A 24,191-nucleotide genomic window follows, 5' to 3' on the forward strand; every position below is an offset into this window, starting at 1 on the left:
AATGCTAAAAGGATTAGCGCGTAGCCACTTGAGATAATGTGAAAAATGAGACATGATGTGGTGGAGGGAGGCAACAAAGGAGTCAAGGACGTGGCAGCGTCACAACACTGACTCAGTCGACCAGGAGAAGATTAGAGAACAACACAGTCATCACTTTATCTGTGTTTTTATATTGACGGATCTATTTAGTCAAATGTAATGTAATATAAATTATTTAATTGAATAATGAAGGTTACAAGATTGAAATTTTACCCAAAACACAACAAAGACACCAAAAAAAGCATCCAAACAAATATTTCTTTCTTTGTGTTTATTTGCTGTGTACATCATACACAAACATCTTTGGAATAAAACTAAATCTCTCATTTATATATATTTATATATCAAATAAAAAAAAAGAGATTCAGATTTTCATGGAGCCACTTTGTAAACATGCAACCAAACGGTTTTTAACAGGGAGATATAAAAACAAAAAAAAAGTCCAGGTTGAAGGGATGTCAGGAGTGTGCCATGCTGATTATAAATACAGAAAATCAAACACCAAAGCTGCAATTAATTGTGTTAATTTATCACACATATAAATATACCGTGCCCTTGGTTTCAGTCATTCTCAGCCCTGAACGCCTCTCGGTCTAACCTTCGCATACCTCGGCAGACCCCCCTGCCCCTCTCGCTCAGTTCATATTTCAGTGGCATCCTTCAGGTCAAGCAATGGAAGTGACCTTTCATGGAGATAAAGTGAGAATCACTGAAGGATGGATGACGTGAGGTAGGATCTGTGGTTATCAGAGAAAGGAGGGCAGCTTCAGCCTCCCCTGCTTGTTTTGATGGGAAACGTGCTGACCGAGCCAGCTGGGAAGGTTAAACGTCTGTAAACTGCCAGATGGTGAAAGTGACGTCCTAAAATAGTTTGCGGTAGTTTAGCTCTTTTACTTTTGGAGGTGACTGTATTATTTTCATGAAATTTTCTTCATTTTTGAAACTTCCTCTGTGAGATTTAAACTCTCATTGTGCTTGTATCTGCATGCAAAAGTCCAGTTTGCTCTGACAGGAATCTTTCCCTGATGCTCTTCTTGCAGCCATAGCTGTGAGCACTGAACACACATTAAGCATTAGCAATCAATGGCTGTGTCACACGTGATTATTGGACAGTGTTTTTACTTTGTGAGACTCTTTAGGGTTTACAAAATGAGATGAAAATGACAAAAATTACTGGCCAAGCATGGCTCCTCAATGTCCTCCTTGATGCAGGTGCTCCTTTGAATCCAGCTCAGTGTTTAACGTTATGTGAGATGAATCTCTTTAAAGAATCAAAGCTATATCTCTCTCTGTCATTTCCTCCCTCTCTGTCCAGTTCAGTGCATTAACAACCCCACAGGGGTGCCTCGCATGTTTGTTCCAACGCCTGCGTTTAAGTAGTAAAAAAAAAAAAAAAAAAGCAACACACAAACTAAACTGGGACAGATCCGAATGAGGTACTCATGGTTCACTTCACACTCACACAACAGTTTTCCAGTTTAGAAAAAAACATAGCTTAGTGGTTTTCCATTTTAATTTAGTCGTTAAGGGAGAGTGTCGGCGTCAAGGACACTAGACTGTGTTCACTGTGTCGTGACAAACACACACTTATGTGCCTCGTGAGGTGTCACAGGGGCTGATTTCGGATCAGTTCGGTCAATAACTGAAGCTACAAATGGAGAGGACAGCAGTGTCTACTCCACACACAGCCACATACACACACATAACATTTTGCTGGGAATAATGGTTCCATTCACCAGTAAGGTCTGTCCACATCCACACAATATGTCCATAGGCTCTATAAATACAATATATCAGTTTGACCAGAGATGACTCGGAGCTTGTCCTCTCATTTGAAGAAACAGTCTCTTTGGAGTAGCAGAGAGCGAGGGACTGAAGGTAATCATGTGCCACGGAGTGCTAATTCTGCAAACAAATCCTGAGCCGACTGTCAGAGACTCATTCTAAATTTAAAGAGAAGTCACATTTTGCTAGGAGCTTTGACTTGCATCGCTGCTCGAGGCTCACAAATAGAAACAAGTCCTATTTTTTCCTTCTGTGATGCATCGCTGCTCGCTAATCACAGCCCAGCCTGAGTGTGGCTTTTTTGAAATCAAGTGAAATTCAGTCGTGACTCAATGCTATGACTTTTGGTTTGCAGTGCAAACTCAACAGCAAATTTCTGCACAATGGGCAAAGGTCTGCACCAGGTGATTTCACTTATAAAGAACACATAAGAACACCTTCAGACTCTCACACTCCACGTCACATGGTCCCCCGTCCCTATATTAAACAGTAGATTCTTTGGGTCCCTCTCGAGCAGCATTCTTACACCCGTAAAGCCACTTGATGACTCGAGCGTTCCTCTCAATGATTGACACACCAGTGGGAACCTGTTCAGCCAGCTCCTCCTGAAACAGCCCATCTCCTGAGTGCTGGGAAAACTCACTGGGCTCTGAGCCGCCGCAGCCATCCCCACCTACACTACGGAGGGCCAATGAGAGTGTGTCTATGGAGCTGGCACCTGAGAGAAAATTCTCTCGACCCAGACGCTCTATCATGTCCAGGTCCAGCCCGCAGAAGTCAAAGAAATGCTCCTGCTCTGATAACGCTACCGAGCAGCGCAGACGCAGGTCTGACTGGGAGCGCCGCAACTCCCCAAGGTGCCTTCTGGGTGCTGGTGGGGGTGACGCCCGCTTCCACGGGTCATTCTCGTCATCATGGTTACTTGTGTGGTTGCCATTGGTGATACCACTACTGGTACCATTTGTAAATCCGTTTTCAGTCCGTTCAAGCACACAGCTAAACCCCGGGCTCGGGATCGACCCTGGGCTGCGTTCTTGGTCAGTTTTACTAGACCGTCTGCTCCCCAGTCCTCCGTCCACAGTGTCTTTGTCATTGGTCCAAGACATTCGGGAGTCTCCATCCCTTGATGGTGCTTTCTCTTCACCAATGACCATCTTCTGGATTCTGCCTTCACTTCCGCTACTCTTCTCCCTCATGGAGCCCTGGAAGAGCCGGCGGACAAAGCTATACCCCTTCACCTCTGAGTTATTGTTCTCTCCCACTGCTGCACCACTCGGACTCTTGCACTCTTTCTTCTGCCTGTAAATGACGAGGGAGTCCGGCCTCAGCATGCGTTTGCCTGTGCTTCTTCTGAGTACAGGTGCACTGTGTGGCGCTACCAAGGTGTTAATGCCAGGAGTCCTGGGGTTGGGAGGCAGTGCTTTGTTCACATTGCTCCTGTTATGCGCCTCAATGTCAACAGAAGTCCGTCTATTCTCCTTCCTGGAGTCGTCGTTTTCATTCTCGTCTCTTGACGTGAAGGAGAGTGTAGAGAAAGGGGTGTTGGATGAACGGCGTGGGGGTAGATGAGGCGTCAGGCCGCCGGGGATGGCAATCGCTCTCCGGGGCTGTGGTGGTGGGGTGGCACAGGGCACCAGCACAGGCTCCTGTTTGGTGTTGATCACCTGCTGAGTCTTCACATATTTTGCCTTATCAGCCTCAAGCCTCTCCACAGCGCTGATTGCGCGACCGTGGCCTCCACCATCTATCTGCCTGCGCAGGTAGTCTGGACCCTTGTTGAGGAGCCTCAGAGGAGAGGGGGATCCAGCTGGCGTTAGGGGCTTCATGCTGATTCAGTAAGCTGGGAGAGACATCAAAAATGCAGCCTCTAGTTGACCGACTGCTTCTGGTGTCCCGCAGAGAGCAGCTGTTGTGAAATTTTCTTTTGAGTTTGCAAAAGTTTCTAAGTGTAGAAAACTGCGGCAGCTCTCATTCCTGTTCACACAGCTCTTGAATCTTCCTTGAGGGGTAATAGATAGGTAGCAATTCAGGAGACCACAGAGTCCAAGTTTGTTGTAACGTTTTCTATAGATAGCTTACAGCCTCTTTGTTGGGTAATGTCAGAGCCCAGACAAATTGATATCTCTATCCAGTATTTACACAGGCATTTGGATAGGCAGGCAGGGCACAGGGAAGTCCTTTTTTTGTCAGCCAAGAGCACTCCCAAATGAGACGCTCCCTGCCCACAGCGCAGCAGAAATAGCAGGCAGGGTGCACTTTGAAAGGGTTACTTTTTCCTTCCCCCACTTTTTTCTTCTCTCTTTCTGTCTCCCAACAACACCCTTCACTGTTGATCTTTTCAGCAATGGCTGCCCGGAGAAATTAGATATAATGGCCTCAAATATTTGCTTTGCGCAGGCTGTCTGAGGGACGCCGGGTCAGGACTTTTATTGTTTGGCGCCCGTTGTGGTTGAGGTGACCTGAGGGTGGCCGGCACCGAGGCACTTGGTTTGTTGATAGACAGATGGGGCAGATGCAGATCTCGTCCTTGTCCTCACCTCACCTGCGTGGACTCCTGGGAGACACAGAGAGACAGAGAGAGAGGGTTTTAGTTGGGAGTGTTATTCTGCAGGGCGAGCCACAGAGACCAGATGGCAGGAAGGACGGTGGTCCCCAAAGCTCTGCTCAGATTGTGCTTATTTAAAGCTAGAGGGAGTTACATGTCTGGAGCAGGCAGCAATGCAAAGCTGACATGTGTACACATTTGATTACCCTCTATCTTACATGTTAATACAGTAAGGCAATGAGTTAATGAGTAAACAGATAGGGGTTCAGATACAGGATACATTAACATGGTTCAGCTAAACCAATAACATTTTTGAAGACGGACAAACCACTTGGACAAGATATTTTTTTTGTGGAATAAGCAATTTCATGAATGTGACCATAGATATCATATTTAACAATAAACAAGCACATGTGGGCAATGTTTCCTGTGCTTACATTTCTTCATCATTTGTCATTGATTTATGTCTTATTTTTAAAATGATAGATGTCTGTTGTCCAGACAGTACTGCAGTGTCCAGTAAGCACTGGATGAAAGATGAATGGATGAAACAATGTCTGCTGTCCAGGCGCATGATGACGTGTCTGCCTTCATCTGTTTTCTGCACAGGAAGTTGTATTGAAATAACTGTTCTTTTTCCGAGACAGATCTTCATCGATTAATTGTTTCAGGTTTGCTTTAATGGGCAGCAAATACAACATCCTGTATGACTAGTGCCACGCCATTGTTGCCACAGCCCAAAATTTCAAAGCCCCATTAGTCCAAAAAATGTCTCATTTTACTGCTCCGACAGTATGTTATCCCATTGTTATCCCAGCAACCACTGCAATACACACTCCCTGCAGTTAGTTACAGATTCCCACCAGGGTGTTGTTACTGACCCTTCGCAGTATTTCCCAGCACTGGGATGTTTTTCACTGACCCATCCCTGCTTTTCCAGCGACTTTTGTGCCACCAAAAGTGGGTGTTTTAAGCCAAAATATGATCTTTTCCAAACCATAACCCATGACGTTTGTAGCTTCACCTAACCACACGTTCACCACAGTGTTGCTGACTAATGTAAACTCTCCATGGTTTAAAGAAATGTACAATGGGAACATTTTTTTGGCAATTGGGAACTGAAAGGAGTGTGTATTCTCCAAGAAACAGGACTACAGAGCAATGGGACATTTGTTTTCTGGTATAACAGACTGTCGAAGAAATGGGCTTTCGGTCCAGTGGGACTATCAGGAAGGTGGAATTCTGGGTGGTTGGAGTAATAGGCAGTCACCATATGACTGATCATGAGAAAACCTGACAAGCAGAAACCAACATCTCAAGTGAAAACTAGACTGAGTTTGTTGTCCCGTAAACATGCCTAAAGTGCTGCTTCATTAAACCGATACACTCTGAAGCAATAACTCTTTCACAGTCACAGTTAAACAGCTTGTTCTTCAAATTAACAGGCCACTAAAAACATTACACCACACTTTAAACCAAAGATAAGGCATGCCTCTGTGGAATGGAGTCCCACATTTAATATTTATGAAGTGTTCTGGGAAGGTTGACGTTTTATATCTTTTAAAGTTTTCATGCTATATGAGGATTTCGGAGGGGGGAGGCTGCACGTGTCTATAATGGGATAGGCTCTACCAGAGGAGTATTAATAGCATGAAAACAACCCAGCAGTTATCATGTGTCGATGTATGTGTGCACGTATGCGCATGGGGTCATGAGTATATTTGTGTATCCGCTCTAGTTTTGCACCTGAGCTTACAAGCATGTGTGTCTGTGTGTCAGCACGAGTCAATAACAGGCTTCCCTATAAATGAAAGCAGGCCATATGTATAGCCTTTCTCTTATTCTGCACCTTTTTTAAGTCCACAAAAAGAAGGCAGCGAGTTTGCCACGTGCAAACTGTGAAGACAAAGAACATGTCTCTTAAACTTGAAGCAGCTACCCAGAGGCACAAGTGGAGCCTGTTTTTCATTCACTTCCCTTCAACATGTATTAAGAGTCCATCTGGGGAGATAAATGCTCCGTGTGCTGGGCTCGACAACAGGAGGGTGTTGTGCTTATTGTTCCCTCAGGTCGGCCTTAAGCGTTATCAAATGCTATTTTAACTTTTCCTTCACATGAGGTAAAACAATGAACAACCTCCTCTGACAGGAAAAAGGATCCATGTCTCATCATTTAAGGCAAAACATATGAGACCACTGACAGTGGGGAACCCAAGCACATACTTAACCCCAGCTTTCCGCTATATTTATAAAACCTGTCTGTACGTAAGATTGTAAAATAATAGTGTGACAGAGTGACATGCAACCAAGGTCAAATTCAAACCTAAGACAACATGACTATATGTACCTCAGCCCACTGACACTTGAATCAAATCAAAATGACTTGCAATAAGCAAAACAAAAAATAAAAGATGTCTCTCTCATAGAGCTGCAATGATTAATCAATTAGTCATCAGCTATTACTTAAGTTTCCAACTAATTTGATAAGCGATTAATCGGTTTGAATGATTGGTAAAGAAAAAAATGTTCAAATGCTCTGATTCCTGCGTCTTAAATGTGAATATTTTCTGGTTCCTTTACTTCTCTAAGACAGTAAACTAAACATCTTGGTGTTGTGGGCAAAACAAGACATTTGAGGGTGCCATCTTGGGCTTTGGGAAATACGGATTGACATTTTTCACCATTTTCTTACACTTTATAGACCAAACAACTAATTAATTAATCAAGAAAATAACAGACAGTTTAATCGACAAAGAACATCAGAAAAGAGAATCGACTGGTTGCTGTCCTAGAATTTTCTTAATTTTTCTGCTGGGTTTAGTTTGACTGTTAGTATATCTCTCCAGTCTATTACCACTTAATATTAAACTACTTTTAATACATTAGAAGGTGATATTTCATATTAACTTCACTCTACCTCATTAAGTCTGCTCACCCTCTACAGAGCAGCTCTACCCTGTCAAATAGCATGCTGCTATAAATTCAGCAAGGAGGGGGGCAACAGCCAGCTAGTTGTTTTTTTTTCCAGATGTCGGCCTGTCAGAGCTCGGGAAAGTCAGCCATTGTTTAGGTTCAAGGAAAACGTCTTGCAACAGGTGTGGAAGGAAGAAAGGGCATGAAACAAGAAAAATGAGGAGGAAGAGGGACTAGAGGTTGCGGCTTGTGACGGGGATTTGGTTAGACACCTTTCTTCCGGAACAATCTGTTCGCCATCTGAGTTCAGAATGGAAAGGTGCAGGCTAATGCTACTGAAGCATTAAAGGGGATTATCGCCGTAGGAGCCTAAACAAAGTCATTAATCCTGATGTTGGCTTTCCGTTGAGGGGGGTGGGGTAAAGTATGAAAATAATATGGATACAGCGATGGTTAATCCTCACTGACCCGACAGCCATAACCCTAAAATCCACAACAAGATGGACACCATTTGTCCTATTTCTTGTATTTCTGTGGTTCTCTTCTTAATGGCAGTGTGCACTCAGTGAATCTGGCATTACAAGCTTGAAGGAAACCGGATGCTTTCAGAGGTCATCTCTTGCTCCGAGTGCTATCTCGGACATCATATGACTGAATCTGAGTCACAGTAATAACTGACGGTTATTTGGGACACAACGTCTTCACCAGAAATGGGGCTGAATATAGACAACAACTGATAGAAGTGTGCTGAGATTTCTTCTAAACATAAAATAATACCATCTTAAAATAGAGGAAGCTGGAACAGCAGGGAGAGGAAATGTGCATGATGAAACGGTTACATTTGAAAACACACACACTCACACAAGCCAAAGACTCAACTGGGATTTGCTGGAGAACAATAGCCACCATTAGCCCCATTGACCATAATGAGCCAGATTAGTACCCACCACCTTCTCCTGTGTTCTCAAGGTTCGTGAAAAGCGTGAGATGGCTGCTGAATCTTTCTCCTCGTCTCTCACTGTAGGTCGTCATTAACCTCTAAACCCTTCGCTTCTTTCTCATCTCTACAGTGAACAACCCCCCACCTTCTCCTCCCTAATGCTACCTAACCTCGGCCTTTCATTCCCGCTGCACTCCCCTGCCCTCCTTCCCACTCTTCACCTCTCTACATCTCCTGTATATGCCACAGGGCCTCCTTACCCTCTCATTTTCCTCCTGACTCTATCACTCTCTTCCTGCATACACCCTGTCTCTCTGCTGCTCTATTTACTGTGTGCTTCTTTTTCTCTGAGCGCAGTCTTCAAAAGCATTTGCCAAACAAGATGCCTTATTCATGAGAATTGATTTTTATCATATATGGACACTTATTCAAGAGGTAACCTACATTTTCATATTAAAGGATCCCAAACTGGGTTGCAAGATCAATCTTAGACGTCACAATATGATTAACAAAATAGGACAGAAAAAGAAAAAGCATTTTACTTTTCTGATATCTCTGCTGATGTCTTGGAGAGTTTTACTTCTTCTGGACTCTAAAGTGAAACAATCTGAGATGGAAAAATCACACCAGTTCTTTGAAGTGGTCACAGTTCAGAGACTTAAGCACCAGTATAAAGGGGTCAGTGTGGGCATTGCCTGGTTAAAAGGGACGCAAACGACAAAGTCTGAAAACCTTTCAACATCCTTTGTAATATACACTAAAAAACTATAATTTACCTTTTTTCAATGTCAGCCAGTTACAATACAAAAGTGATATTGGAACTGTGCCATCATTTGTTTTCTTCTGTAGCTGTGAATTCAGCAAACATACGCGTGCAGCGGCTCGACACAGAATACTTCCTCATCTCTGCACACCTGGGCAACTGCCTGAATTGTCTGACTTACAAAGGTACAAATATTGTCAGTTGCAGCCCCCAAACACCACTCCCTATTCTAACAGTGTCCCGCTGCAGAGCTTCAGGTTTGGACCCACCTCCATCACCAAGAACCATGGTTGTCATAGTTCCTAGTCCATAAATAACATTTACATACCACTGTATTATATTGCACCGTGTATTGTTTTATTGCACTCATCGTTAAATAAACTAGCCTATAGAGTGCATATTTATTACACTCTATTAAGTCCATGCCACTGTATGGGGCCTGTTACAAGCTGACTAATCATATTTGGTTTCACATTCAGGCTACATATGTATTGTTTGTTGTGCTTATTGTTAATGAATATGTGTATTGCATTCATTAGTTTGAATAAGCCACAAGCCCTTCACCATAACACCAAGGTAAACAATACAGTCTAGTATTTCAATATAACTGTAACTTTAAAAGATAGGCTATGTATTGTGACGTTAAGCAGCTAATAACTTGTAATAACCAGGGCCCCAGGAACACTGCTCAGCCTTGCAGCCAACTTTTCCCAGTGGCCATGCATGGTATTGCACCAAAAAGGATTTTCCCTGTAGGCTACCATTACAAAAGAGAAGTCTGTAAAACAGTTGACAAACAAGGTCAATTATGACTCATTCTATTGTGAATTTTTGATCCATGGAGCAGGAGAAACACTACTGTGCATAGTTAGCAGGCCGTATACTGTAGAAGTAAACCAAGACGCTAGAAACTTTTTTCGGCATCTGAGCCAGATGAGCAATTCTCATAGGAATTAACAGGCGTCATCTTTCAATCCAGTGTCTAGGTATTATTACAAATGCATGGTACTAACCTTAAGAGTTTGCTAATGTGAGCTAGCTATGCTAATGTCATTCGCAAACCAATGTCATAAGTCTCATAAGGTTAACGTCATAAGGCTCATAAGATTGTTTCACTGCATTTTGTTAAGCACTTTGTGTTTATCGCCGTAAAAGGTGTTATATCAAAAGCATTTTCTATTATCATTATAATTATCATTGTACAAGTTGTATTGTTTACCTTGGTGTTATTGGCGCAGGGCCGCAGGCTTATTCAAACGAATGAACACATGCTACTGTATGCTGATGATAGTCTCTGATGGGCGTTCACAGTTTCAGACTTCCTTCTCCAAGCTAATGACCGGAAAGGGTTTGACGGAGGAGGTGAGCCTGAGCCTGGAGCTCTGCAGGTAGACCCTTCTACCCAATCTTGATGTCAGAAAGATATGAGAAGCAAAAGTTTTTCCCAGGTGTTTGACAATTCAACAAGCACTCTGGCCCCTTTATAACTAAATATGTATTACACAGCTCTACGTGAGCCTTGTTACAGGAGGTGCTCACGGTCAGAAAGTATAAAACCTGCAGAAATGTCAAACATCTCATTCTAAAACTGATCGCTGGGATGAGCAGTGCAAACAACATCAACAGAATCCAGACATTAATGAAGTCCAGAATTACATGTTTGGCATGTGACCGCTCTCTTTCACCTTCCAGCTCTCTGTTCTTTAATAAAACTCCTCTGTCTGTCTGTCTGTCTGCCCTCTGTCTTCCTTTCCTGCCTCCCCCGTGTCCTCCCTGTAAAGCGGATGGCCCAGCCTGCAGGGGAGGCTTAGACGGGCGCCCCCATGCAGCTAAAGAGGAACCAGATGTTTTGTGTCATGCTACATAAAGATGCTCAGACAACCCTGACAAAGACCTGTCATGGGAAGGGACAATTTTCCTTTTAATCAACAGCACTGTTTGGGCTACTTGCATTTGACCCCCTGAGAACGCAAAGCAGGTTTAAGTTTTGTTATCAATTATACTGTGTGACGTGAATGTATTTGACATTGAGAAAACTGCAGTTGTGCTTATTTCTCTGATGTGGAGGCGGTGCCCCAGAGAGAAGCTAAACACCAAACAAATTTCAGGAAGTGTTTGTTTGCTAGAAGAGAGCCCACGGAAGACTTCATCTGGGTGTAGCCAAAGACAAACCAGCTGGCCTCAGATCAGAAGGTTAAAGGAAGTCCCAGTGTGAATTATGCATTCAGTGGGGTAAACACAAGATAAGAGGTTAATAAATTCACGAGGACCACCTTTGAAGCTCCTGGGAATGAATTCAGCACGCTTACCTGTCAAATTAATCTTTGGACAGATGAGAGGCATCTGCTGCCGACAGGGAACCAACTGGCCACCTCTAACGCCTTTCCTCTCTTTCTCTGTCGCCTCACTTTCTTTATACTAACATCTGGCACCACTCTTAAGGATGACACAGACTAACGATCATCACTAATGGACTGAAATGTCTGAATGTTCAAACGTTAACCAAAGCTCTTTATGTCAAGACGTAGCATCTGTGCGCATTGATTCTCTACAGTGTGAATATAAAGCGCCTGCGTGGCCACTAATGAGCCACGATTCATGAGTGTGTCCGGTTCGGTCATTAACCAACACTACAGACCTCAAGAAGTCTGTTATGGGGCAGGACAAAGAAAAGGAGGTGTCTTCTTCTATTATCCAAATGACGAGACATACCGGCCTTTCTTTGCATTATTAATGGACCACAACAATGGTCCTCCTCCAGGTCTACACATCAGTCTTGACCTGGTTGCTCTGCCTCATTAGTCAGGAAGGGAAAAGGACAAATAACAACATGGTGACAGTAAAATGTAAGAGATGGAGCCACTGTCCTCTCAAAGACAAAACCTGGGAGCCAGTTGTAAATCCTATCACCATTGTGAGGCCTTGAGCGCCATTAGCCGCTTGATCTACGGTGAGAGGCTACACAGGGGCTTGCTCTACATTCATGTGGAGAAGCAGTCGGCCACCTGGGACAACTTCAGGGACCCCCAACCTGAATAGGCCTCTCCCCAAACCGTAAAATAGACAAGTCAACGCTGCAGCTCTTTTGTCATTCAAAGCAAATCACTGCAGAGACAGCTGAGCAAGTCTGGCGTGTACAGACTTTAGCCCCTTATACACTGCACTGCAAACCTGAAATTATCTAGACATTACCCTCAGGAGCTGTACGTGAGAACGCAAGTGTCAGAGTCAGTTGAATCAGACATTAAATGGACTTTATCCCGCCAGCTTCCTAGTAGAAAGTCTGTGTAATGTCCGATTGAGCCCATGTGTGAATAGGGCAGGTAACAGACAGCAAGTGAGTGGGTATGTTAATGTAATTTCTGTCATGAGGTTCACTTGAAACCGGACAAAAGCTAACATCCAAGGGTGAAGACGAACGGTCATTTACATGAACATGGCAAAAAAAAATGTCTAACTGGAGAGATGATGAGATTCAGGAACTTCTGTTGGTAAAGGCTGAAGCTAAAATCGTCAGACAGATTGAAAGAATAGCAAGAGACTCTGTTGTTCATGGCCTAATTAACAAACCAGCCACGGGGCCGCGGTGTAATCCACATTATGTCTGATCTCCTGCACGTTCTACCCGGGCACCACCCCTCACCTTAACTATATGAAATGTTTCCTGTAGGTAAGAACATTTCTTACGCAATCTCCTGTTGTTTGCTACGTGTACTAGAGAAACTGTACAATGGCACGGACCTGATTCTCCAGATGTTGTCCTGAGATCACATGAGAAAATGGCTTTTGAGGTACAGTACCAGTGGTGTGTGCCAATCAGGGACATGCTGAGTGTGTGTGAATGAACATGTTGATTTGGTTTAAGATGACAATTTAAAGTGAAAACACACAAGTATCGGTGGACATACAGTAATCAAAAGCCTTAAATGTAACAGCTAATTAGCAAGTAAACTGCCTAAATCAGGTCAGTTAGCTCAGATGGCGGCTAATCAGCTAATATTAGTCTATTATCTGGTTTGACTGAAGCTGTGTTTAAAAAAATTAAAACCTATAAGTCTACAAATAGAGAGCACATCCTTCTCACACTAATCAGAATCTTTTAAACAAACAATAACAGCTTTAGCTTGCTAATCAGCTAATTAGCTAATTAGCTGATTTGTAAAATCAGCCAAAACTCTATTTCATCATTTAAAAAAAAAAAAACAACAACATTTTTGCATTTGAAAAAAGGAAACTCATCAAAAGGTAGAAAGTAATGTTGTATTCACAATAATTACAAAAACAACACTTTAATATAGCTTGTAAATAAGCTAATATGCTATTAGCTAATATGCTAACAAGCCAATATTTTTAGCTGATTTGTAAAATTTGATGAAATTCTGCTCCATACTATTCACAAATAAACATTTTTAGTTATGATAACAAAGTTAAAAGATCTTGTGAGCTGTAACTGGTATTATTTTCTGTATCAGAAACTACATTAATCGATAATAAAAAAAAAGATCACCATAACCTATAGCACAAACAACTGTTAGTTGTCTATAATCTGCTAATTTCAGTTAATAATTAAAGCAATGTGATTTCAGTGACTGCTTTCACGTGTGATACAGTCAGTCTTTATCAGCCATTATACTGTAAGCCGGGCCTTTATCGTCACTGCAACACCCATGCAGTGTTAACACAGATAACGTCTGCTGAGATAACTGTGTTCACATTTATTCTTGCTTTTATCAACAGACCGGGCAAGTTCCTTTTTCTGCTCAGCCAAGGGTCCAGGAGCAGTGCTGGTACTGTTGATAATTAAACTGCTCTGACCTATAAAGTTTTATGAGTCACTATTTACTTTTTCAAGCCAAAGTTTTTCAAGCCAGAAAGGACTTTGGAAATCTGGAGTCAACTGCCAAAATCTGTCCCATCATTAGACTTAAAAATGTTTCTTAAATTCAGTTTTAAATAATGAAAATAATGAAGACTATCATTGGAATCTAAATTCAGCTCAAAGATGGAAATAAGTGACTTAAACATCATTTAGATGATCTCTACACCAGGTGCACCGTGCAAGGAAACCTAATAATTCACACTGAAACACAGAGACACCTGAACCTGCCTCCCAGACCAGGAATGTTAAGCCCTACTGCACTACCTCACTGTCGATGAGTGAACTACAGATGGGTGAACTCATGCACTTACAAGGAGATGACGTATACCTGGATCCTCATAAACGAACTGTGCGTATGTGTCAACATTTTTTTTAAATCTCTCTCTACGACTGCTCTGATATGTGGAGCACGGATCTATTAAACAATAAAAAAGTGTCCTAAAAATAGCAGCTCATCTGTTTCAATAAAATCGACTCACTCAGAGAATATGCCAAAAAGTTTCTACCACTCAGGGGCCCATTAAATGCACATTAGTGTCTCTTCTGGTTGAACCTGCCTGACTACCCACACATATAAATGACCTGAAAATGTAAGCTCTATCAAAATGTGAAGTTTTGACAAAGGTCAGGTTGTGTTCACATGGAATCAGGGAGACGGTAGATGGCAAACCAGACATTATTTTAGTGGACGAAAGCAGGATAAAATACTGGCAACAGTAACGGTAGACGGCGTTTCCATTGACATTTAATACATTTAAACTTTTTGTTGTAACAAAATTTACCATCGGATGTTACACAGCTCTTTCACACAAGGAAAAAACATGGGCAATTTGATCAATTACTGGGCCGTACTAAAAAATTACTTAAAATAATAAACCTGTTTTACCATCCAGTCATCCCATCGGACTGTTTGTTTTGTTTCTACCATCTGCCTGACTTCACTGAATCGTGAAAGTCATTTTCTAAGATCAAATGCCAAAAAGTCAATAAATAAAGGTCTGATCTGTCAAATGTGAACATTTGATGTTTATCTTTGTCCATCATTGGTATCTGTTGGTCCAAAAAATTAAATCTGAAGACGTCTAAGATAACTTTTTTGCTAATTTCTTTTAACATCTAATTTCTTTTAACATTAGTTGGTCAATCGAGAAAATAATCATTATTTATCATTGTAGCCCTAAGTGGTGCAGTTCAGTTTGGCTTTTAACATTTGAGACCTGATGACATGTGTACAGTGGTCAGTAAATCATCTTAGTTTACGGCTGTTTCTTCTTTAAACAATCCTTTTATGTCGCATTACCAGTAGTTTCAACTGTGGCCACTAGAGCAAAACAACCTAACGTCTTGTTTCATGAGCTTGATAGAAGCCAACACTAATTGAATGTTTCAGTTAAATTGATAAACTGACTGGTAAAAATCTTTGGTTGAGCATATCCAAAGTGTGCAGTGTGTCACATGAATGTTTATGTGGGAGAAGACAGTAAGAGAGGGTGTGTGCAGGAGAGAGCTGAGTGGTGTATACCCAGCGTCCAGATCTGGGCTGCCTCAAGTAGACATCCCAGCTCTGGACAGCATTGTTCTGTAAATCATGACCACCGCTGCTGCTCCCTCCACATGCCAGCCTGGCTTATGTGACCAGCAGTACAAACCGCAGTGACCCACTGTGTGTGTGCAGCACAGCCCTGGACTGGGAATGCACTTCTTTGCAACTCAGGGAAACACAGATCTCTCCCCCTCAAAAAAGGCCTGTCCTGAGGCTGTTTATACAGCACAGTGCATAGGCAGAAATCTGGGCACATCCCTCAATCTCCCAGAGTCTTAAATTATGAAGGCCTGTTCCCACACTGTGCACCCTCATTAAGCTCTCAGCTGGTGAGAATGCTCTGAAAGACAGCACTGTCTGGCCAGCTGCCAGATGTTTTATTTCACCAAGTCGGCACATTTTTCACTCTGCCAGGCATATGTCTGCTTCAACAAAGTGATAAAAGACGCTTCGATGGATGAGAGCTGTTAGAGCAACTAAAATGTCAAAACATGGTTAGTGCTGTTAAATCATACACTAGCGTACCTGTACTTGAGCTGAGTGAAACCTCCTAAAAACCATATCAATAAAAAGCCCCGCTACACTGTGATGAATAAAAGAGGCTGCTGATGAATGAATAGCTGGGCACCAGAGCAGAGATTTGGATGATACTTAGAAAGCAGAACTCCCAGAGCGACTAAAGCGAAAGAAAATTAGTGTAACATCTGTGTAACCCCACCCTCTTTTCACACAGACACACCACATTGCCAAAAGGACATTCACACAACATTTGCAGAATTATTCTAAACACATGTTGCTGATGTTAGCAGTAAAAGGTTAACACCACCTTGTGAGCACTTGTGACAGGGCTGTTTGGGGTTGGTTAGAGCTTAAAGCTGCTCCAGCTGTGATGTGTCCCCAAATACTGGGTCGTCTGTGACTGTGGTGCCAAACCCCATCCAACACCCCCCTGCTGTGTTACTACACACTCTCCACCACTTTAAATGTGCCAGCATTGATTTGCTATCTGCACAGCTGAAGACTGTTTGGACAGGTTCATTTAGTACAGATCCTGATGAAATAATACGCAACACTTCTTATAGCGGTGTCTTTTTCATGTTGAATAAGCAAACGCAGGATGCAAAATCCAATGCTGTTTTTTATTTTAGGCATAATTCTTTTTTTTTTTTTGCTAGCGAGCATAAAAGTTAAGTATTAAAGCCCCTGAAAACTTTAGTATTCTCTATAAAAATAAACACTAATGATGTATAAACTAACACTTAAGCTTGGAAAGCTTGGAAGGTTGATCTAAAACACTGCAGATGACCGATTGGTCGGTCATTAGAGCGGCACGAGACATCCTGCACAAACCTGCCTTTTTTAATAAACCATAAATGGCGACCGCAACTGTTTTTTATTCACTCGCCCCAGACTTTACAAATCGGCACCCATAAAAATACGTTATGCACTATGAGAGTGTCACGTTGACGGTGATGTCACAGCGGTTTCACGCGATGTCGCTATGGTGATCAGCTGAGGATCCTGCCTTCACTGACAGGGTACTATTCACAGTGACAAACAATAAAAGAAAAGCACCTGGTACAAAAGTTGAGTGCCATGTTTGTACATTTTCCTACGAAAAGTAATGCACCACAGTTTCTACTATCCCACATAATCATGAGGCAGATATTTGTGCATAAACCATGTATTTTGGAACACTGCAATCACGTGACCAACACGCTGTCGGGAGTAAAGACGGTTGTAAAGAGGTTGGTTGGGGCAGTGAATGGGTCACAAAACATAGGACTTTCCCTAGGACACCAGTTTGAATTTTAATTGAACTTTAAGTAATTTTAAGGTACATTGTCACCATGTTTTTTTTCTTCCACCGAACCATAGTAACTTTTCTTGCCCAAACCTAACCTCTGCAAATTTACGTTATTACATAACTTAACATTAAGTATGCAACATCATTCGTGGGGTGCTAATTTGTCAGATATCATATGAACCTTTGTACAAGGATACACTGAGTCGAGGCAATAGATTCAAATGTTGCTGAATCCTGACTGGTGCAGAAATAGAAATATGTGACAATGATTCCAGTCCTGTCTGCTCCACTTTCTCCAGTGAGGATCACAAGGACAGAAACAGAAATCTTGTGTAAAATAGCCTGCTAGGTTTTTCAGGGCCTTAAATCCAACATTAACCTTTGCAGCTTTTCCAACACAAAACTTCCAACAAGCATAACTCCTCCAAAAACTTTCTGACTACAAGAAAAGAGTCCAAAAATCTCAAACACAAAGACCCTCGACTGAGCTCCTCTGTTTTTCCTCGCTGCCATCTACGCTTAGCTGTTAACCTCCCCTGAACCTGCCAGCTGTCCTCTCTCATTACTGATCGACCGACCTGCTTCGCGGCAAACAGCCCCCCCTCCCAGAGTGGCACGGAAAGAGACCCCCGCCGTTTGCCCCTCTTCTCCTCCTCCTTTCCTCTCCTCCCTCGCCGCCTGTCAGAATCAGAAAACATCTGGAGCAGCCGGAACAGTTTGTGGAGCTACGTCGACGGTCCCCCTCCTGTGTCGGAGGGAATGTCCAGGCCTGTGTCATCTTCCTCACGGTTGAGCAGACACAGCGCTGCGACAGTTGAGCGTGATGGGATGTGGCAGAGCTACAGAGGCGCCCGGTCGGACTGTGAACAATTACGGGGATGTGAGAGCAACGGAGAGAAGGGCTGCTCTCACAGCTGTCACCCACACACAGGGGACTGTCCGGAGATGGAGATCTGTCAGATCATGTTTCATGATTTCGTTGCCCACAATGAATTATGGATTGAGTTATGAGCCCATGGAGATGGGAGCGATGTAAGAGCAGACTTCAGGCCTCAGAGAATGACAACACTGATTATGATAATGATCATATCACTTCCAAAGTTAGATACAAACATTTGGTGCACATTTTGATTTCTGCTAACAAGCTAAAATGCATTCAAAGAAATTTCGAGAGCTCATAAATCTTTAAAGAGGGGAGCCAGCGAGTGAAGGTTCCACTCCAAAAAGCTACATCAGTTTGAAAAATATGTCTTTGCTCATCAAATTATGGCTTCAATGAAAATGATCCCACACTCTGGTGTTTACAAAACATGAGAAATACTAGCTTGGCACATGCAGTAGATGGTAGGTTTTACCTCTGCTTTCAGCCAGTCCTGCGTAAGAGTGGGTTTACTGTATCGCAGGGCGCCTGCCTGAATATATTGTTTTGCTGCTGGATGTAACTGAGAAGCTTTTCTTTGACAAGTTCTTCCTCTTTTTCAAACAGTTCCTCCTGAAAACGGACAGCGAGGAAGTTCCCAGAGACAGTCTCCACAACGGCCCAAAACAAGGCGACAAGGAGCAATAAAGCTAAATTATAAGCCTGACGCTTTGTGTGTGTGGTGAGTGTTTGAAGTCTCACACTGTTGTGAACCTCTCATGTCCAAAACCAGCTGCTGTTCAGCAACACACACACAAACTCCTTGAACACAGTGCCAGGGGGAAGATGATGTCATTAGCAGGGTACATTTCTTCTCTAATTAGAAACTCAAGCTTCCCGCCATTACTTGGGGGTCTTTACATGTAACCATGCAACAAAACGGGGATTAAACAGAACAAATGTTTGACAGCTCTCTTAAGGATGTGATGTTTTCAAGACCGCGCTGTGCAGGAAAGCGTAACCATGCCTTGAAAGTGACTGTGGTACAGCTGAACTTTAAGTGATAAGAAACACATGAGTGGTCCATTGTGAACTAAAACCATGAAATATCCTGCGGCTTCCGCTCCTTCCCCGCAGTCAGCACTGATGTGGCTAAAACCGATCAGATTATACACTTGTAGAGCCTCAAAACAAACAGAGTCAAGTAAAAACGTTTTTGTATGTAGGGAAGAAAACTGGAAAATAAAAGGCTATGAGAAATCCTGGTGTGCTATTATATCCCATAAGATATTCCATAAAATATTCCTGTGCTGGATCACGCCGAGGTCAATGATATGGTGGTTGCTTGGCCTCTGTTTAGGCAGCTACAGTATGGTGAATGCATGAATATTCATGAGTAAGTTTAGTATCTTAAAAGTCATAAAGTCATCATGATTCTCCAGGCTTCTTTAAAAGTGTCGCACCACCAACACCATCATCATCAATATCACTGCTGGTGCTAAGAGCCAAGCGGGAAGGCAAAGACCTAAATTACATTTCATTTAGTCATGTTAATGATGTCAGGCCTCCTGTCAACACCCCAGACGGAGACTGCAGCGAGCAGCTCAGCGCTCGGTGCCCCTGGGCATTCTCTGCACTGTGATGGGAGGAAGTATTGTCGTCTGCTCCGCTGGGATCAGCATCAAACACAGATACAGATACAGAATTACAGCTGGAAAATTTGCGCGCTGCCACATGAGTCGGGGCAGAAAGAGAGTGGAACTGTTTACGACTGCTCCACTCAGTAATTTTGCAGGTAGAAATTCAGTCGGGGAGATGTTTGTATCCTGCGTTTAAACACGCGCTGTATGACAGATTGACGTTGGCTGTAGGTGTTTATGATCTATGACTCACTGTAGCTCAAGCAGGGAAGCAAGCCGGGTCAGATCTGTGGGCTTGAACCCTTAACAAAAACCAAAGTTGAATCATGGAAAGGTAGAGGCGTAATGGGCCTGGATCCACCTTCTAGTAATTCATTATAAGTCATGCGTTACCTGCATTCGTTTTAACAAGCCTTGAGGGCGATCACACCCAAAATTATTAGGAAAGCAATCTTATAAGTTTATCTTTCTGCCAACATGGACTTGTATTATCCACAGTCAGTGAATTAGCTACAGTAGATGGCTGTTGGCAGGCCCCCAATGTGGCATTCAGGTGTACCACCATGGAAGCTAAGCAATGTACTGCTATGGATGGAAGGCAGCAGCAAAATATATTATAGCCACCTAAAAGTAAGTCAATATCAGTTTAAGTGTACGCTATATTAGTATATGCTGTCAGAGAGCCCTTTCCAATGAGAATCTGAAGCCATTAAATTGCTCTTTTCACAGGCACCAAACTCGAATTCAAACGCTGATGCACCGCTGCATTGATCCGTAGTTTATTTTGTCCTATTGTGTCACTTTGTTAAATCAGAACTAACCCTTTACAACACCAGGGTAACACAATAACGCCAACAAACTAACCGGCTGAGACAGCTGTAGACCAGCAGCTCCTGTGTTCTGCAAGGTAAAATTACTGGTTTTGTCAATGGAGTCTGGCATTAAAGACAGCATAGATAAGTTTCAGTTTCAGGTCAGCCCCCCATTGGAAATTGTTGTCTGACAGCAGGGTAAAACAGTGTACACTTGCTGATATTAAGTTTTTTAGGTGGCTAACACATGTGTTGCTGCTGCCCCCATCCACAGCAGTGCATTACTTAGCTTCCATGGTAGTGCTCCTGTCTGCTTCTCCAAACTGGGGGCACGCAGACCGCCATTGTATGCAATACTCTGACTATGGATTAGTACCTCATACAACCCCACTTCAAAAAATCCAAACTATCCCTTTAAAGTGCTCAGAAAAATGGAAATTTAAGCGACTGCACACACTGTGGTGACATATGTCATACAGTCTGTCTTTTTATCACTGTATATCGTCATGCAGGCAACTTAAAGATCACCTTCCCTCCCTGGAAAGCTTCATCACTGCCAGTTCATGCTCTGCATCAAAAAGCATGAATTAAACCTCCTGCTGCTGCACAGCGGCCAAACCAGCACGTGCACACCTATGAATCTCAGGGTGAATGTGTTTACAGGACATGTGTGGTCTGTTTAGTCTGGCTCCTACATTGTTTATGCTCCTGATCCCACACTGATCAAACCATCTCAGGGTGCATGAAACATATCAGAGTTAAGGAGGAGGGCAAGAGGTGGGAGGGGGTAGAGGAGGGTCAAGGTGGAGTTGACCCCTGAGGGCATGTGATTGTCTCCTTGGAGGAGACAGTGTTGTCTGTGTTAGAGTGGGTGGGTTGCATAATGACCCCTCAGGTCCCCAACTCACTTTTGTTCCTCTGTAAGCTCTGAGGTAACGCTGTCATATGCTTTATTTTTTTAATAGTATGACTCACTACAAAGCGAGACATGCATTTCTCATAAATTTACTGATTGGTAGGAAAATGCTTAATTTAATTTATGATTACAAAACTTTTCTTCCTTGATTAGACGTCTGGAAGCCAGAGCCTCATTTGTGCCATTCCCCTGATTTCATCCAGATGTAAATATTTAGCGTGGAGCAGAGTTAAGATGGGATAAACCTGCTGCCCCGAGTCAACTGTATCTGCTTTAATCAGAGCACAGTGGTCAGCCGTCTCTCCAAACCATGCAGCTATTACTGACTGGACTGCAAGGCTGAGTTAAACCAGGGAGCCCACATATAGGTTTACAAGGACAGATGATGAATTGCTGCACTTGTCAACTTCTCAAAAAATGTTTTGGGTCGATCCATAAACCTGGTGTGTTGTTTATGGATCATCCAGCTACAGAAAGCCTGACATCCATCACAGACATACTGCCATGGAGCATTTGCCTTGTAGGGCACTGGCCATAAACACACCATAAAGATCTCAGGCAGAAGACAAACTGAAGTAATCATGTTGTAAATTTTTAAACGGGAGACACGTGTACTATTTCTAAGAGTGGATTTAATTTGGGATTTAACTTGTGATTTTACACTGAGTAGCCTATCATGAAGTCTGAGTGCCACATCCACTCTGTGCCACAGCGTTATGAGGTCAGTTCAGTTACCAGGCTGTTGGTTGTTTGTCATTTCAGCAGCGCACAACACACAATGTAATTAATTTAACGATCTTTCATCCAAGCACAGCTGTAAAACAGTGGTGCCACATCACGGGAGCAGCACGGAGGAAAAGTGAAGAATAATCACGCAGCGCACTGATCGCATGAATCAATTCAAACCCGAATCCACCCGGAAAACTTCACCAATAAATCTGGACTCACACATGCACTTGTAACGGAAAAATGACAGTCAGCCCCTCGCTCACCTTGTTCAGTTCAGTTTATCCACTCTTGTTGTCTTTCAAATCCCGTAAAGGTGTTGAAGCTCCTCTCTGTGACAGACGGCGCTGCGCTCTGCGCTCTGCGGGGACTGCTGGCACACTGACGCTCCGCTGCATGGCAGCAGCACGATAAAGAGGGAGTCCCTACAGGAGGAGGAGGAGGAGGAGAAGGAGGGGGGTGGGCAGGTATGAGGCTGTGTAAGCTGACTCCTGTGTAGCCTGCTGGGAGCTGAGTGGAGTGGCAAGGGGGGCTGTGGACTGAGGGTAGTGTCAAATATAACATCATAATAAGTCATTGGGCTTCCAAAACATTATTACAGTATCAGCTGTAGAAGTGGAAGAAGTTTAATCAAATCAAGTGTCTGATTAAAGCAGTGTAGTAGCTACATATTTCTATAGAGTAGCCTATACCGTTTAGAGTCCCACCTAATGGTTCTTTAGATAGTTAATAGTTAATAAATTGGTTATAATGTACTGTGGATCATACAAACCATTTACAATGATAACTCGGGTTTCCAAATTGTGAGCAAATCCTTTAATTCATCAGGAATACTTTCTTACTTTTATGTTAATAGGCTACTTATGTTTAACATATGGTTTTACAGTAATGTAGTCTACTATCTAAGACCCCTTCAATTGCAGCCTGTCGCTTATTTTCCAACAACATAAGTCAAATCTGACATTAACAACTTATTAAATTATGAACTCTTTATAAAGTAGCTATTACTGAAGTGGTAACTTTAAGAAGTTTACCAATAACTGAGGGTGCTTTGCTTTCACACTCCAGGTTCGAGCTCAAGTTTGCCTCCTAAGTGTGGTTCATTTGGGCGAGAGTGAACACAGAAATCGCACTCAGGTGCACACCAAAACAACCAGACCGAGACCTCCTTGAAGAGATGGTCTCTCTGGTGCGGTTCGTTTGTGGGGAGAACGTGTTCCGACCTCGATCTGAACCAACTGCAGTCACATGACACATTGTTTGGGTTAAACATGAGCATGTTACAGTCCTGGAGGATTATTAATGTGCACCTCCTCCTGTACTGCCTTAATATGCACATTCAGCACATCCAATGCATCAACACATTGTTTTCTAGTTGGAGCCGCGCCTCGTTTTCAAACTGTATGGTTTGACTAAAATGAACAATGACAGCAATATAGTCCACGATGAGCAGCGCTAAATTCAAACTGCGTAGTTGTCCCTCCATTGTGACATTAGAAAGTGTCGCATTTACTTTGCAAGTGTACTCTTCTTCAACGCTTTGTTTACTTACTGGATTTTTCCTGCATGGAAATTCTGACCAATCAAGAGCAGCTTTCTCACACAAGGCATTTTATCTGGTCTCCTTGTAAATGCTGAAGTGAGAACACGAACCAACTCTAGGCAATTATGCAACTTTGTAACAAAATAAGTCCCTGATTCAGACCAAAGCAAGACAACTCTAGGTCTGAAAGCACCCTGAGAATAAGTAAAGGACTAAGGGCCCTGACACACCAAGCTGACAGTCAGCCGTCGGTCAATATCGGGTCGTCTGTCGCCCTAGTTGTCCTGCACTGTTAGCACTACTCTGCGCTTGGTATGTTGAATCTGACTCGGCGGAGTCCATCTGTGAATGAAATCACTCTGATTAGCAGTTCAGCTCAGTGCACAAGAAGAGAAACAGAAGTGAGGAAAGCAAACAAACGACTGAAGTCAAGAGGTCATGAGATCGAAACAAACTTGTTATTTGAGCCATTGAGCTCTTTA

At 42.9% G+C, this 24,191-nt stretch overlaps 1 protein-coding gene across 1 annotated transcript; it reads right to left on the minus strand.

Moving 5' to 3' along the window:
• Positions 1–281: 281 nt before the first annotated feature.
• Positions 282–22,558, minus strand: fam110d (family with sequence similarity 110 member D). The gene is made up of 2 exons (XM_050047609.1): positions 22,433–22,558; positions 282–4,378 (listed from the first exon to the last, which is right to left on the minus strand). Exon 2 carries the CDS (start codon positions 3,648–3,650, stop codon positions 2,307–2,309), a length of 1,344 nt encoding a protein of 447 aa, XP_049903566.1. The 5' UTR covers positions 3,651–4,378; positions 22,433–22,558; the 3' UTR covers positions 282–2,306.
• Between the last annotated feature and the right edge of the window lie 1,633 nt (positions 22,559–24,191).

Source organism: Epinephelus moara, chromosome 6 (assembly GCF_006386435.1).
Source record: "Epinephelus moara isolate mb chromosome 6, YSFRI_EMoa_1.0, whole genome shotgun sequence".
NCBI lineage: Eukaryota > Metazoa > Chordata > Actinopteri > Perciformes > Serranidae > Epinephelus > Epinephelus moara.

Bases quoted from the DNA above. Each gene is read 5' to 3' on its own strand.
- fam110d (XM_050047609.1), bottom strand. From the start codon at position 3,650: ATGAAGCCCCTAACGCCAGCTGGATCCCCCTCTCCTCTGAGGCTCCTC.